Source organism: Cryptomeria japonica, chromosome 6, assembly GCF_030272615.1.
Source record: "Cryptomeria japonica chromosome 6, Sugi_1.0, whole genome shotgun sequence".
Lineage (NCBI taxonomy): Eukaryota > Viridiplantae > Streptophyta > Pinopsida > Cupressales > Cupressaceae > Cryptomeria > Cryptomeria japonica.
In genome coordinates this window covers 4316280-4332639 of record NC_081410.1, presented here as the reverse complement: position 1 = coordinate 4332639, position 16360 = coordinate 4316280, and the positions used below count along the sequence as shown (strand labels likewise).

Below are 16360 nucleotides of genomic sequence, written 5' to 3'. Positions count from 1 at the left end.
TCCCCAAAAGCCAAGAAGATTTCCAGATTTCTCTAGAAACTCAGATTTCAAGATACACAAGTTCCAAGATGATCAAATCTGCATTCAATGCTCTTATTTATAACTTCAGCTGGGCACACTTTCCAAGACACCACAAATGTGATAAAAGAGAGTCACAATAAAATATTATTATCCCTCATGTCTCCAAAAAGAAAGGGGACTTCTAATTTTTCCCATTAAACATTAGTCCCAGCATTAAATAAATCACTGAAGTTAAATATTTAAATTTAACTTTAGGAACTTTTGATTTATTGTCCAATTAATTAATGGCCCATTAAGTTTGCAATCTAGGTGAAGAATTAAATGCACCAAAATACTGTCAACCAAAATTGCTTCAAAAATTATCAGTCACTGAGCCATAACTGACTTACTATAAATAGTAAGTATCTGGAAAACCTGTCAAAACACCTCTGATTGCCCTGAAACTGAAATTGCCTAGGCCAAAACCCTCACCAATCCCAGAAAAGTCTTGGTTAGCCCTCGAGACCATGGCAAGATGGGCCAACAACAAATTACCTTATGATTTCTAAAAAGGGGACATTACATGAACATATTGGTTGCTTTCATTCAATGTAGTGTAATCATCATTTTCAAAAAGTGTTCTATTTCAAATGGATGGTTTGTTTCCAATCGAATCATGTCTTCCCTTAAATGAATATAAGGCGCCATATTAAATGCATTACAATCAATCCCCAAAAGGTCTTTGAGTTTTGTAACTTCATTATGTGAAATCGCTTAGTTCTTTTGCCTTTTATCAATTGCATTGATTGAATTGACTCAGCATCGTAGATCTCAAATGCATTGCTATTATGCATAAAGCTCACCCCATTCATCAAATATGGTTTGATCAATCTTGGTGAAACAACATCGAACTTTGCATCCCAATTCGCAATTATCAATAATAGCCCAACTTAGAACTTTAAAAGCTTTTGCTTCTTGATTATGACTAAGTTGGCAACATTGAATTTAATGATCCTTGTCAATCTTCATAACATCGTGGCCACCGATTTTAAATATTTTCATTTATGTGACAACTCTTATCAAATGCCATTCATTCATCATTTAAATCCTTCCTCGAACTTTAAAATTTGCCTTGAATGTAGCATAGAGATTATATCGTGGAAGCTCAAGTGTTGAGGTGGCATCATCAAATGCTCATACTTCGTACGCATTGGAGTTATCATTATTCTTCGTTTATTGCATCCATTAAATGACTTGCATTGTTTGGAGTTCAAGGCGTGGCCTTCTCTTATTCGTAATTGAACTTGACTTGAATGCTTTCATTCACAACTCATCATGGTCAAAGGACAGGTTGTTCTAAGCAATGACAAGGTGTTGAAAGTAATGACGAGGTGTTCAAAGCAATGGCAAGTTGTTCAAAGCAATGACACCCAGATCATTTCATGCCTTAGACAAATTTTTGATTTTTCAATTTTAAAGGTGAATCACTCTAGCTCACTTCTTGCCAGGCTATCTCACAAGAAGACTTTGACACTTATTCAAAACTATGACAAAGAAAAGAGGGATCCCCATTGTGTGATTTGTTCACAACAGGTAGGTAGGAGAAATAATAGAATATTCCACTAAAGGTGGATCACCCATTGAAGGTGGAATGTGATATGGAATGTGATAACAAGATAACACCACAAAAGGTGGAATTTCTTCTACAACTAACTTCCCTATGTGCACACTTCCCTTAGTGTCTCATATGCACACTACTATGAATGCATTATCTTAAGTCAACCTAAGTAAAGTGTAATTATGAGACATAATTTACACCAACAATCTTAATAATCTTCATGTGCTGGTTTACTGTAATAACATAACCCACAAATCTGTCATCTCACCTAGGGTCCTTTGTGTCTTTTTCAAAATTGAAATAATATTAGGGGATAGTAACCTTGACATACTAGTACTGCACGTCAAAAACTTGGATTTCTGTTAAATTATTTGACCACATACATTTGTTAAGTTATTATCTTGGATTATGATATTAAAACATGTTTCTTTTCTTTGCCTTTAGCCAATGCTACCAGGCTGGATATTAGTTGGCTAAATTTTCTAAAAAAACATACTTAAAAATATCAATGATTTAATGAAATTACTTTTATCATGTTGTAGTAACTTGAAGCATGCTTGATCATTAAAGTTAGTGATGTATCATGAATACTTAGAACCCCTCCTATTGAAGCAATAATAATGTGGAAGGATTATGCTATAAAATAATTCAAATCTGTTGTATAAGTTTTACATTGTGAATTGTAGCCTGCGAAAGGAAAGGTTTCATTAGCTAGGAAGTAAAATTTTGATCTAAACTTCTTTGAACAACGTCTTGAATGAAATAGTTTTTTGAGATCAAGTAGTTGTTCTAGCAACTTAGTATAACAAAGCTAAATATACTTTTAGGCCTGATTGCAAAAGAGGTAGGACATTTATAAAATAGTTTGCATTTGACGTATTTTACATGTTCATGAAAATTGCTAATAATTTTACTTGATAGTGTTTGCATTTGCAATATAGTCAATTGTATATACTAAATTAGAGAGTATGAAGATAGATCAGTTTTGTAGAAAGGTGGTGCTTTGGATCTCGGTGAGGAAGACTAACAATCATTCTCCATCGTTGATCTTGAAACTGCATTTTCTCTTGCAATTGAATCCAGTACTCTTTGTGGCTCCTTGGTTCTTCATTCATAAGCTCTCCTTAGTGCCCTTTGTGTTAATTTTGTTTGATTAATATTTATTTTTTGTTGATTATGCTAACATTCATTATGATGTGTGTAAGTTGTGAAGTCTTTTGAACATTTGAATTGTTAAAGTTATAGTTTTTGGAAGGATGATTTTAAATCTGGCAATGGCCGAAATTAGCGAAGTATTGTTGAAATTGATTTAGTGGGTGTAAATTGACATCCCCTCGCTCATCACTGCCAATAAATGCATATAAAAAATGTTGTGGATTTTAAGATATGGTAGATATGTGGTTTTACTGGAAACACTCTAGATGTCAAAGATGGACATGTTAAAATGTAGACCCACAACAAAGGTGAAAATAAGAAAGCTTATATTAATGATATATAAGCTGACTTGCAAAACCCAGAAACAAGAAAACAGCAGCAAATACTATACAATAAAAATATAAAGAAATAAACTAGAAATAAGATTTAAATGATTCAATTGACATAAATAAACAATAAAAAAGAATTTGCAAATCTCTGTGCTGTTGAATGCCCTTTAAAATATCTGTACACACAAAGAAGAGAAAAAATGTTTGGGGGTTGTTTGGGGCACCTGCCTCAATCAAGTCCTTTCTTTGGTGTTTCCACATCCACAGCGGCCAAGATAGATAGACAAAAGATAAATGATTTGATAAGGGATGTGTTTAAATCCCCAAGATGCTTAGAGGCACAAGTTAAAAGGAATGATATTATCTGATAGGCTTTAGAAAACCAAAGAGAGCAAGACAGCTATGTGAGATTGTTTTAAGAGCACTGTAAGAAGCTGTGCGTGAACTTGAGAGTGCAAGAGAACCAAGTGAGAGAGAGCTTCTATGTAAATGAAAGATTGAAGAATAAGCTAAGGGAAATGAAAAGGGCTGAGCTGGTATGAATAGTTTTGAGCTGTTTTTACTACCTAGAAAAGTTGACAAGTGGCAAGACGTTTGGTAACAACCTTTAAATGATAAAATATCATAGGATGCTGGTGATATGCATGGATGGCCGCGCTAGGTGTGTCATGCCCCGCTCCTTTGATCAGATATATTAGATCATTTAAACTATGACAATTTAACACAATCATATTTGTGAAATTAGTTGATTATTTAGTTAATTAGTTGATTATTTGATTATTTGTTAATTAACCATTATTTAATTAGTTAATTATTTATTCATCATGATTATCTAATTAGTTGATTATTTGATCATTTGCTAATTAACCATTAATTTATTAGCTGATTAATTGTAATAATGTTTATTAATTAATTATTCATCATGATTTAAATAACCATTACTTAATTATTAAGCATTAATACCAGCAAATGTTAATATCCTTTTACATATCCTAACACCGACTAAGTATTAGTAATACCATACAAAGATGCAGCGATTCTATTTGCGATTAAAACCTTGCTTAAAGACACAAAGACAGGTCGTTTCAAAGAAGAGACATAATTAACATAGGAAGAGAAAGGGACACGTCTCATCCAAGCAGCCCATTGTTTGAAGATACTATTATTAAAGACCAAGCAATCTTTTGTGGAAGGCATCGTGAAAAAAGGAGGAGAAAGCTGGAGGAAATCACAAAGGTAAGAAGAGTCAAAGGCAAGCAATAATACGTAGTGCATCCCACCAGGTATGATGCATCTAAACTGCCACTTACTGTAACAACATCAGAAATTCAATAGGGTTTAAACACTTTACTTTATTATTCTAACTTTGGTAGCATTGTTAAGGAATTAATATAGAATAAGTCTGTGGGCATCAGGATCATAATTAATCATAATTGAATTTAAGAAAGGTATTAATAATTACTGTATTTGTTAGATAACATACTGCAGACATTAAAGATGAATAATTTTTCAGATATTGAATATAATGAATATACATATTGAATCTAATGAATGCAGATATTAAATATAAGGACTATAGATATTAAGTGTAATGGATATAGATATTAAACATACATAAACAATACAGATTTTAAACATTAAAATGTTAAATAATAAGTATGTATAATCCTCTAAGATGTTAAACATATTAAACAAGATATTAACAAGTATAATCATCATAAATATGAAACATGTTTATAGAATTGTATATGCAAGATCATAAATATTAAGTACATCTTTATAAAACTTTCAAAAAATATAAGAATACACTTTGTGAACAAGGGGTATGGATTATGATGGAGGGGTGACGAGGGGCTTGTAAGTGAGCCATCCTAGGATGACCAAAGTGGCATCAAGAGCTGGGATGGTCCTTACACAGAGGAGTCAAGGAACCTGGTCACACTCTCTACCCTTTTCCTAACAAGTATGGGCCGCCAAGTGGAGCAAGAAGGTTGTAGAAGGTGACCTTTCTTGGGCTTGGTCTAGAAATGGTCTTAGGTGAACCTTCAGGTCTTCTTCCTTCCAACTCTTATGTGTTAAATTTAATACTTGATTAAACTCTAATAATCAGATAAATATGAAATCATATTATCTGGCACTTAAGTTATTATGTAGATTCTACTTATTAAAGCTCCACTTGTTAGCAAATATATTAATTAGTATGATTGGTCCCTAACCCCCTTAGATATGCAATTTATTCTTATAAGGAAAATTGCAATTTGGGAAGGGGACATTACAAGGTGCTAGTTTCTAGACAATTCACACTAAAAAATAGTGGGAGACAAGAAAAACATAGGGATAATGCAAAAATGGCACAAAAAGTTGACTTTTGAAAAGGAATTCTGAGCAGCTTGAGAAGGGGAAAAGCTAATGCAAGGGCTGAAATGAGCCGACACAAACGCTAAGGGAATAGATACTAAAGTAGACACAAAATATAGGTTACTTTGCAAGGGTATGCAATTTCTGACACTACAATTTTTAACTTTTTTTCCCACCTAACTATTATTACTGGGTTTTGCAATCAAGACTTGGTAGGCCTGACTAGATTCACTGGGTACTTGGTTCTTGATTCTTTTGGTCTCATTTTGACTAGTTTTGCTTGGGACTCACTCAGTTGGGGAAAGTGTTGTAACTATGATTCCACGGATTGAAGTGGACTTTTTCATTCTAATAGATGATATAGTACTCATAATAAATTAAATTTGAAATGATTTCCAAGCAAACTTTTTTTTCTCTGACATTCTCTCAAACATTTTTTACATAAGATTTCCCGCTTCTCAATAAACAGGCATTATCTTTCTCTCTGTCTCCCATTCTTGAAATATGTATCATTTGAAGCAATCTTCTACTAGTTGATCCTTTTGCAGATTGTTGATTAAACTTCATTGTGTTGTACCTGATTTGTTTGCTTATTTTGGAATGGGTAAGGGTGGATGAAATCATGCGAAAGGATGCTATGGAAAATCCTGCAAAAAACCGGAATACAATGAATGCCAGGTTATTACTTGGGCAGGTCAGTTCATTACTTTACTTATCATGTATAGCTGCTTATTGTATATATTTCTATCGTTTTGGAAATTTGAATCTTTCATATTATTTAGAAAATGACAGTGCATTAGAATGTTTACATCTCTAATTGTTGCTTACGTTGAGTTAAACAGACAACAATTTTTGCAGGGTTTGTTGGTGAAATTCTTGTCTAGAATCAAAAGATCTGTTAACATTTCTTGGCAGTTAGCTAAGGGTTTGATTTCTACAGGTTGACAGAAAATTAGTTAAGCAAACTGTTATGACTTCGGTTTATGGAGTGACATTTGTTGGGGCTCGTAATCAGATCAGCAACAGGTTGAAAGAAAGAGGATTTGCTGATGATACTGCACTCTACAATGCATGTAATTATGCTGCCAAAGTAAGGATAAGTTACCTTTTTAATGGGGGAAAATATGATTTCCGTTGTGATTGAGATTTTATAGGCTTCTCTTGTAGTTTGATTTTTGCTGAGGAATTAGGTTTAACTCCCAACAATGTAGATATATTTAACTTTTCAAACTGTTTGGGAGATGAATCAACAGTGTTTGTTCTAAGATAAATTTTAGTTTAAATCTGGGGTTAGGTCTGACCATTCAAGTTTCATTTTAACAGGTAACTCTTACTGCATTGGGAGATTTGTTTAATGGTGCACGGAGTATTATGACTTGGTTGGGTGACTGTGCTAAGGTATTTACTTCTCTGTGGAACTTGATTTGCATGCATTTAACAGTGAAATTCAATATTGGCAGGCATTATGAATCACCTCTACAAATATGGTTCATGTGGTGAATCTTAAAGAACCTAATCAAACCCTTTGAATTGATTCAACAGTTTTGACAATTTTAAAGACACTTCAAGCAGCCATTGAAGATGCCTAATTTGTCCTTATCAATGCAAATGTGGAAATAATATTTTTGTGATGCTAAATCATGATGTCGTAAGATTATTCCTTTTCTATGTAACACCCTAGCAAGCAAGTTTGAGCATTTCATGCTCAAGCAATTAATGTGTGGTTTGAAAGGGGTTGCCGTAGGCTCATAATTTTATTTGAACTTGAAAGTTTGGGGGTCAAATCTATAGCTCTGGTGTCAATTCCACCCAAGTTAGGAAAGGGGAAATTCACAAATTGGATTTAGATCCTTGGGATGTGTTGAGCCAGATTTAGGCAATACTTTGGTTAATTGCCGGCGTTTATTTAGAAACATGCTACTTGCACTCTAGTTTGTGCAAATGGGACAAATTAGTCAAAGTGAGTCCAAAATAAAGGGTAAAAGTGTGAGGTATCCACTTTTCACCCATACAATAAATTTATAAACTATTATTAATATTTGATACATTAAGGTTATATAAATTTAAATTTAATATAATATATATAAATAAAATAAAAAATTCAGGTTTTTATTATATGAGTTTAATCACAGAATTTTCCCCCAAATTTTATTAGTAGTCAAAATTGTTCTGATTTTTTTCTTTGTTGAACTCAAGCTTGAGCATTATCCTTGTGATAGTCTCAAACTAATGGTAGTAAGCAAAAGTAGCTATCAAGAGGTGGGGTTGGGGGTGGAGGTGGGGGTGTGAGATGACTTAAATCTAGATAGGTTAATTTAAACAAGTCAATATAAAGAACTTCACAATACAACATTGCATGGAAGTGAAGACTTATTGCTCAAAATAAGTGATTATAGAGGAACAGGATGGGGCTAATGGGATCAAAGCTCTTGTCAGCTGCACTTTGGATCAGAAGGGTCAGCATTCTAATCAATCATCACAAAAGTCAATTAAATCTGATGATGTCGTGAGAAGATATTTATATCATCCTTATTTTGGATGACTTTTAGTTTTAGTGCTTTAATAACGTTTCTTTCCTTTATTTTTGTGCTTTAGCATCTTCTGTCAGCAAGAATAACTTTGGATAGGGATGCAGGTAATCGCATCTGAAAATGAAACAGTAAGGTGGATTACACCACTTGGGTTACCAGTTGTACAACCTTACAGAAAACCTGCAAGACATCTTGTATGTGAAAGTAATTCTTACATTATTTTACATTTTATGTAGTTGTAAATAAACTTATGAGAAAAATCCCTAGCTTATATTTGACATGATTATCTATACAGGTCAGGACATCCCTTCAAACTCTGGTGGTACAGAAAGAGAGTGATAAAGTGAGTAACCCTTGAGCTTAGCTGGGTAAATTTCTGGAAGTGAATGAATTTCCACTTTAAAGTGAAAATGCTTCTAAAAAATTTTTGCCATGTGATATTAATGTAAATTTACATGTTTCTTTGATGTGTTTACATACAGGCTGCATTCCCATCTCAGATTGAACTGTGCATTTTGAACTTATAATTCGACTTTTTTACCCTTCTGGTTTCTTTTCAGGTGATGATCAATCGGCAAAAATCAGCTTTTCCCCCAAACTTTGTGCATTCACTTGATGGTTCTCATATGATGATGACAGCTATTGCCTGCAATGCAGCAGGCTTGACATTTGCAGGTGACTTGATTGCACGATTGGTAGGGGAATATGCTTGAAAAGTAGAAAATATTACATGCAATAGATCTTACTTTGATTTTCAATGCTTTGTGCACAGGAGTACATGATTCATATTGGACACATGCATGTGATGTGGACAAAATGAACCGAATACTTAGGGAGAACTTTGTTGAATTGTACAGTAAACCTATACTTGAAGATGTGAGTGCCAAACTTGCATAAGAATCACAGATGCTGCTACTTATTCAGAATGGTCAAGATTATTTCGAATGTTTATTGTGTGAAATTCAATTTATATGCACGAAGCTAATGACAGTTGCGTTGAATTAATGTGCAGCTGCTGGAAAGTTTTGAGACCCGCTTTCCTAATTTGGGCTTTCCTCCATTACCAGATCGAAGTGATTTTGATTTAAATGAAGTCTTGAACTCGCCTTATTTTTTCAATTAATTAAACATGGCAGAGTTCGCTCTCTCTGCATTCAGTCACTCATTGACATGGAGATTTGCCTTGTAATATTGATTTCTTTGATGATATGTCATCACTTTTTCTAATGGTGGCAGACGGTTGTAATTGTAACAACTTTCTTTGGGATTACGACAGAGAATAGTGGAGTAATAAATTTGTTGCCACTTCATGCTAAAAGCATAAAATTCTCTGTCCAAAAGCAGGCTTCCTGTGGGTAACTTGTGCTCGATTTCTATTTTAGAGAGTATTCTTAGGAGGTTGAAGCAGATTTCAAAGATTTATTATTATAGCAGTCTTTCCATTGCAGAGGCTTTTTTCTCTTGTATATTGAAGTTACCGATGCAGTTGATATGACTGATATACAAGTGCCAATAATAGAGTAGATTACATTTTCTCTGGAATCATTTTCATTTCCTTTTTGCAAGTACACTTCTGTGGCATTGTCGGCAATTTGCAGATCGATGCAAGTCAGAATCTATATTGTAACATTATTTATTCTAATTACAAGTCATTTGGAAACGGGTTGAACCTTGAAGGCTTTAAAAGCCTTAGAAGTCTTAACAGAATACTAAAATGGGGCCATTTTGGAGAAGCTGACATGAATATTGATGATATGCTAAATCACAGTGCTTGATAATGTGAAGTTGTGGAACGTAAGATGCCAGAGAGATGGATGATGGTAACAGTTTTATCTAGAGAACAATAAAATTACTGTATTTTCTAATGGTAATATTGGGAAGGTAAAGACAATCGAATTTTTTTTTTCTTTCTTTTTCTATTGTGGGGATTCATAAGCCAGAAAGTTCACTTCATGTTGAAAGAAACTTGGTTTAATTCCACTAGAGGTATCTCATGCCACTACAACTGTACAATAGATACCAAATAGACCCAATTTTTTTTTTTTTAAAACTAAAACAAAATGAGATAGAGATTGCCAAATCCATCTCTTTGAGACGCGCGTACTTAATAAAAAATTTAAAAGCCTAAAGAGTTGGAAGTCTCTACAGTGTGGTAATTTTAGTTGTAAAGATAAAATACAAAATTGTGCACCTAAACCGGAGGTATTTTTTTTCAGGCGTCCCCGTCCCGGGGACATCCCGGGGATAGGGGACTCCTAAGGGACGTCCCCTTAAGTTCTGCATATAGACAGTGAATTTTGACCATGAATTTTATAAGCAATTTGACTTTGACCCTCAATTTAACACAAATTTGCCATAAAAACTCTGCTGGTTCTTATATGTTAAGGTTCTATAATGTATATGTGTATGTTTTATCCATGTTTTCATATGAATATTTTAAATTTTCTTATATATTTTAATTTTTCCCATTTTTATATAGCTGTTCCCTTTGCTGTCCCCTAGCCGTCCCCAAAATTGACAAAAAAAAATCACCGTTCCGGGTTTCCGCGTTTACCCGTCCTGGAAGCTCGGGGTAACATAGTTTATTTTTCAACTTTGGAGGATGTTTCATAGTTTATTTTTCAACTTTTGGAGGATGTTTCATCCTGAAGTGCAAAATTTGATCATATCAACTTAATATTGCTAAGGCTTTACAAAGACTTTTTTATGTGAGAAGTTTAGGTAGGTATTTAGAAATGTTTATTATGGAGGGAGAGAAAATCATTTTCAAAAACCTAAATATGAACTAAACAAACATGTTTTAAGGCCCTAAAATGTATAGTCCGAGACAAGCTGATTCTTAGATAATGTATTAAGTGCACCAAAATGTGTTTGATCATCTTTCCAATACATCTTGAAGGTGTGCAGTCTGAATGAACTATTTGAGGAGGCAAGGCTGCACAAAATAGGGATCACTTTATCAAGATATATAATAGAATAACAAACAATGAGAGGAATAAGAAAATGTGTTAATTTTGTAATGGTTTGGTTCCTTAGACCGATTGGCCCCATGGGCATCATTAAAATACCTTAATTCATTCATTCCATCTTCTCAAGGTTTCTAGAGGCTTTTTATGTGAAATGTTAAGGTTGTGTTTTTGGGATCTTTGTGTAGGAGAGGTATAGCTCGGTTGTAGACCTAGATATAAGCAAGACCAATATAGTTTTCGTAAATTATGTGACCATCTTGTAAAAATATCGTTTGCAAGGTTTATAGAGGCTTTTCAATGAGACACATTAAGGCTATTCCATGCAATTGTTTATGAAATAAGCCTTTTAATGACCTTAATGAATTGCCTTTTCTACTAACCTAATGTTAGTTGTATAGGTAGTGTGCAACTAGATCATAATGACAATGACACCTAACCATGCCCCTTCACTCATTAGACCTTTAGTGGGAGAGTCACTAGTAATAGATCATATAATATATAGGCAAAACCAATATATTTAGGGCCTTCGAAGCTATGGTTTTATATGTCTGAAGTAAACAATTCTACGAGGGTGGTGATAGTTTTATGAAGTGGGCTAATGGAAGGACTATAAAGTCTATAATAATTGAAGGATGGAAAAAGCATGAAGCAGTAGCAATTTTGTTGTTTTCAATTTTTTTTTTTTTTTTTTTTGTTAAACTATCAAAGCTTATTGGACATTGTTTCGTTGTTTTCATGTTCTTTTTAGGTTTTTACAACATTTGTTAGATAACAACTCTACGTGTAGAATCTTGTTTGAAATATTTAATTATTTAATGCAAAAGTAGCACTAATCAATTTTTTTTTGTATGCTCACATAGTGTTAGAGCATTTCAGAAGGATAATATACAAGAAAGTGCATCAATAAACATTTGTAGAGTTTAAAATGTATAATATTGGACTAGTTTGCTGAAAGTTAAATAAAAAAAGGCTCTATGTTATATGAATGGATGAAATGTAAATTCAATAAATTGCTATAAATAATTAAAGGCAACTTAATAATGTTTTAAAAAAACTTAATGGTAGTTTCAGAGTAGGTTTGATCCATTGCCATCACTTTTGCTCCTTGATGCTTAAATTGAAGTGGGCAAAGGGAGCTTTTTCAAAACTATAGGTATGTGGGTAGGTGATAAGTTCAATGTAAACAATGAATTACATTTTAGGGTTTTAATATTTTGTTATAAATGTTAATGATTCAATAACTTAAAAAATGAATTCAATCATCTAAAATTAGGCATCACTAAAATCTTCATTTATTGCATAAATCATTTACGTCATCACTAGGCTTGTGATTTTCGATTTTCTATGTGTGATTTATGGAAAGTTGAAATACACTCAATAAGGGATTCAATAAGGCAATAATATCCTATACATCACAACTATTATTTCTATCCCACACTTAGATTTAATATCACAATATCTAGAACATAAGCAATTTGTGGGTAAAAACGAGGTTTTGAATTGATATTTCAACCAATTGGAGAGTTTCAAGAACCTAGCATAGAAGGTCACATGTTCCCAAGAGTGGAAGGAGTGCCCATTGTTCATGTAGACACCTAAAACTGGCACAACTAATTAAATGGATTTTATTCATTTAATCATCATTTAACTGCCTATTAATTAGACTAAGGTTTAATTAATATCCCTATTCTTCTAATTGACTTATTAATCAAATTACAAATTTGATTAATTACCCTTTCTTCTAATCTAACCCACTAATTAAACTAAGGATTGATTAAGTACCCTTTACCCACTTAATTGAATAAATCTTATTTATTTAATTAATAGCCTTTTCCCTTTTAATTAAATTTACATTTAATTAAAAATCCCCTTGCATTTAAATAAATCATTATTTATTTGTAAATAACCCCTCACTTGCAAAAACCTACAAATGCAAGTTGCACTTTTTTGGCTAAAATAAGCCTTTTATTTTATCTAAAAACACCTATTGTCCCCCCAACTTGCATTCTCCTACATTTCTCATTAGCATCTTAATATCCTTCTAGAACCTATCTATTTCCTTTATTATCCTAATTAATCCACTTTGTTTCTTCCAAGGTTGCTCACACATGTGTGAGCACATATCCCCCTTCCCCCTAGGACCTTTGTTCCTCCCAAGGTGGGACCACATTGACTTTTCACCCTCCTCCCCCTTGTCACAAGGCTAAGCTTGCAAATATGGGACCACACATGTGGGACCACATTGATCCTCATCCTCTCCCCTAAGCCTTCCAACTTGGGATCACATTTCTCCTTCAATCTTGACCCTTGATTAGTAATCAATCTTGGCCATCCATTTCTAAGCCTTCAACTTTATAAGATGTGCTCTTGTCTCATATCAAAGGATCTCAATATCCACTTTATGCATCCTTATTATAGTTGTTTTGCAGGTTATCAAAGAGCTCTCATTGTGCCTCTCTCAAGCATTAGACCCTTAATTGCATCATGTTTAGATTCGATCATATGTTAGATTAGTCATTTAGCCTAATTGCATATCATTGCATAACATTCTCATCTTCATCTTAGTTTAATTAGATCATTTAATCTTTCAATTTGGAAACACACCTCCATTTTGCATATCATCTTCATATCAATAGTTTTGATCATTTAATCAACTAGGATCTTAGTTGCATCAATTTAGATTTGAGTTCATCATTCAAATCTCGTTCTTTAGGTTGTCATCTTAAAGATCAAGTGCTCTTCCAAGTGAGGGCCACTTTGAATCTTGAAGATCCTTGGAGATATAGGAACATGAGACGTGCTTTGGGTTTTTGATTTTGAAGCTAACTTAGTTTAGTTTCTATTTTGATTTCTAACTCTAACATAATGTTTTATGTGTGTGTTTGATGTTGTTTGACTCTCTCTTGTAGATTCCACACTTTAGAGCACACATTTTTGGTGCCCATCGTGTCTATTTTACAAGTATCATAACCAATACTTAGTGATTGGTTTTTGTTTCTATTTATTTATTTATTTTGCTGGTTCAAAAAATAAAAAACTAAATAAATTAAGAAAAAAAGGGCATTTTTCATAGTTCACTGGACCGTGAACACATAGTCCGCGTGACTGTGAAATCCACAGTTCACGGAATTGTGCATGCATAGTCCACGTGACTGTGAAATCCACAGTCCACGAGACTGTGCATACACAATCCGCGTGACTGTGTCTACACAGTCCGTGTAACTGTGTAGAATACCACACGATTGTGTAGCACACATCCCGTGTGACTGTGTAATACACAATCAACAAAACAATTTTTTTTATCTATTTTAAAATTTCACTAATAAATTTTGATTTATAAAATATAATTTTATATTTCAAAATTTCATTTATAAATTTTGATTTATTAAATGTGATATTTAATATTTTAAAATTTTGATCTATAAAACTTGATTTTATAAATTTAAAATTTTATTAATAAATTTTGATTTATAAAATTTGACTTTATAAATTTTCAAGTTTTATTGATAAGATTTTGACTTATCAAGTTGGATTTTATAAAAGGGGGCAAAGGTTGATTTATGCAAAAGAATTAGGCATTTTTTTCATGTATGCCTTCTAAATCCATTTTCTTGTGCTTGCAAGACATCAAGGAGCATTTTTCTAATACATTGCTTGCAGGTTTTGGAAGACTTTCAAATTTTCAATCTTGTTCTTTTTGTTAACACGTTCTAATTGGGAAAATCGATCAATCCTAGGATAGTCATTCACATTTCACAATCGAGGTCAAAACGAAGAATTGTACATTTTGCTATCTTGGTCTAAAACAACACTCACATTGCTATGATGGTTTGAAAAGAACACTTCATTCTACTATCTTGGCTAAATCGAACCATCATTTTGCAATACAGGTTAAAAAGAACAACCAACTTGTCCATTTTTGCAAATCGATTTATTTTATAACAACGTGCTTTCATTTTGTTGACCATGATTTCACTTTCCTAGTTAGAAAACAATTGCTATATGGGACTAAAAAGAACACCATGTTTGATTGGAGCAACATCTCCAATTAGGACTTAGATAATCATTGCTTTGAAGGCTAAAAATAACACTGTATTCTTTGTCTTGAGTGGTAGGTATATGCTCTCCCCTTAATTGGGTGATCAAAAAGCCAAACCCATTCTTTTCATGCTTTATTTACTTCCAAGCATTTACAACCTTTAGAGGGTTTGCCTTCTCGAAGCCTTTAGGGGGCTAGTGAGAAGGGTACAACCCAAATGGGCAACGACTTTATCGCCAATTTTACCAACCCACTATAATCAAATGTGGAGGCTGATGAAAAGCCCTTCTAATGGAAGTGTGTATTTGATAGCCTTCCCCTAGTATCCTTATGATGTGAAAAACCTTTGTTCTAAAGGTTGGGAAGTCTCTTAATTGAGTTTATCATTTGCCGCGTTGAACAAAATCCTTATTACGAACCATAGAAGTAGAAACTTTGAGCCGAGTCAGTTGCCATACATTGGCAATATCATAGTGCAAGGGTGGGGAAGAAAACGCCCCCAAGATTACTCACTATACATCTCCCAAGATAACTACTCAATTGAGGAGCAATCCTCTTTGGGTTAATTTCTGACAAAGACAAAAAAACGGGCGCCCTTTAGGGGGTGACACAACTGTTTGAGTTGAAGGAGTATCGAGTGTGGGCTATGATATTGTCAATGACCCTTGAATAAATAGTCTACTTGGTGTGTCTTATTTGTATCCAAACCAATGAAAATATCAAGGATTTGAACACATCCTCAAAGAACATACACTCAATGTTTAGCATTAGGATGACCATTGTCTTCATGTGTGCTATGTATTTTTGTCATAAATGCTAAAATATCTTGCAAAAACATACAAAAAATAAAACTCGAAAATCAATTCAAAACAAGGAGAGGTCATAAGTGAAAGAAATTTTCAAATCCAACAAAGCACCTTTGGAGGTGGTTATCAACATTTCAACTATCTTTAGGCAATATTTTCATCCGACCAATTTAGAGGAGTATCAAAACCAAGTAATCAACAATTTATCATCCAACTATCTCAACAACAATACCTAACTAGGTATTTAAGTTAGTCAAATCAAGTTTTCATATCGAGAGACTTTATCCATGTCATTTGACACACTTTGTCATAGGGCCTATCGAACAAACCCTCTATTCGACTTAGTAAGCTTGAGTATTCGAAATGAAGTATCCATATCAACCATCAACATCAACACTCTTAGATAATTTGTATGACCACTCCTTGTATTTTGAGAATAAGTCTTCCTCAAAAGACTAAGTTGAAGAAGAGACAACCTAATCATAGGGCACTTATCAAGAGGAGAAAGTCTCTCTACATCAACTGTCAACTCTTTGCATCACATCACATTTTCTT

The 16360-nt window shown here is 33.4% G+C and overlaps 1 protein-coding gene across 1 annotated transcript in view; it reads left to right on the top strand.

The window, feature by feature from the left end:
• Positions 1–9524, top strand: part of LOC131077556 (DNA-directed RNA polymerase 1B, mitochondrial) — a 67986-nt gene extending 58462 nt beyond the window's left edge. The window contains exons 12-19 of the mRNA XM_058015075.2: positions 6070–6154; positions 6401–6550; positions 6784–6858; positions 8096–8185; positions 8287–8334; positions 8552–8666; positions 8764–8867; positions 9004–9524. Of these exons, the coding sequence (XP_057871058.1) occupies positions 6070–6154; positions 6401–6550; positions 6784–6858; positions 8096–8185; positions 8287–8334; positions 8552–8666; positions 8764–8867; positions 9004–9114 (778 nt within the window). The 3' untranslated portion in view covers positions 9115–9524. The remainder of the gene's footprint in view (positions 1–6069; positions 6155–6400; positions 6551–6783; positions 6859–8095; positions 8186–8286; positions 8335–8551; positions 8667–8763; positions 8868–9003) is intronic.
• Positions 9525–16360: the final 6836 nt, after the last annotated feature.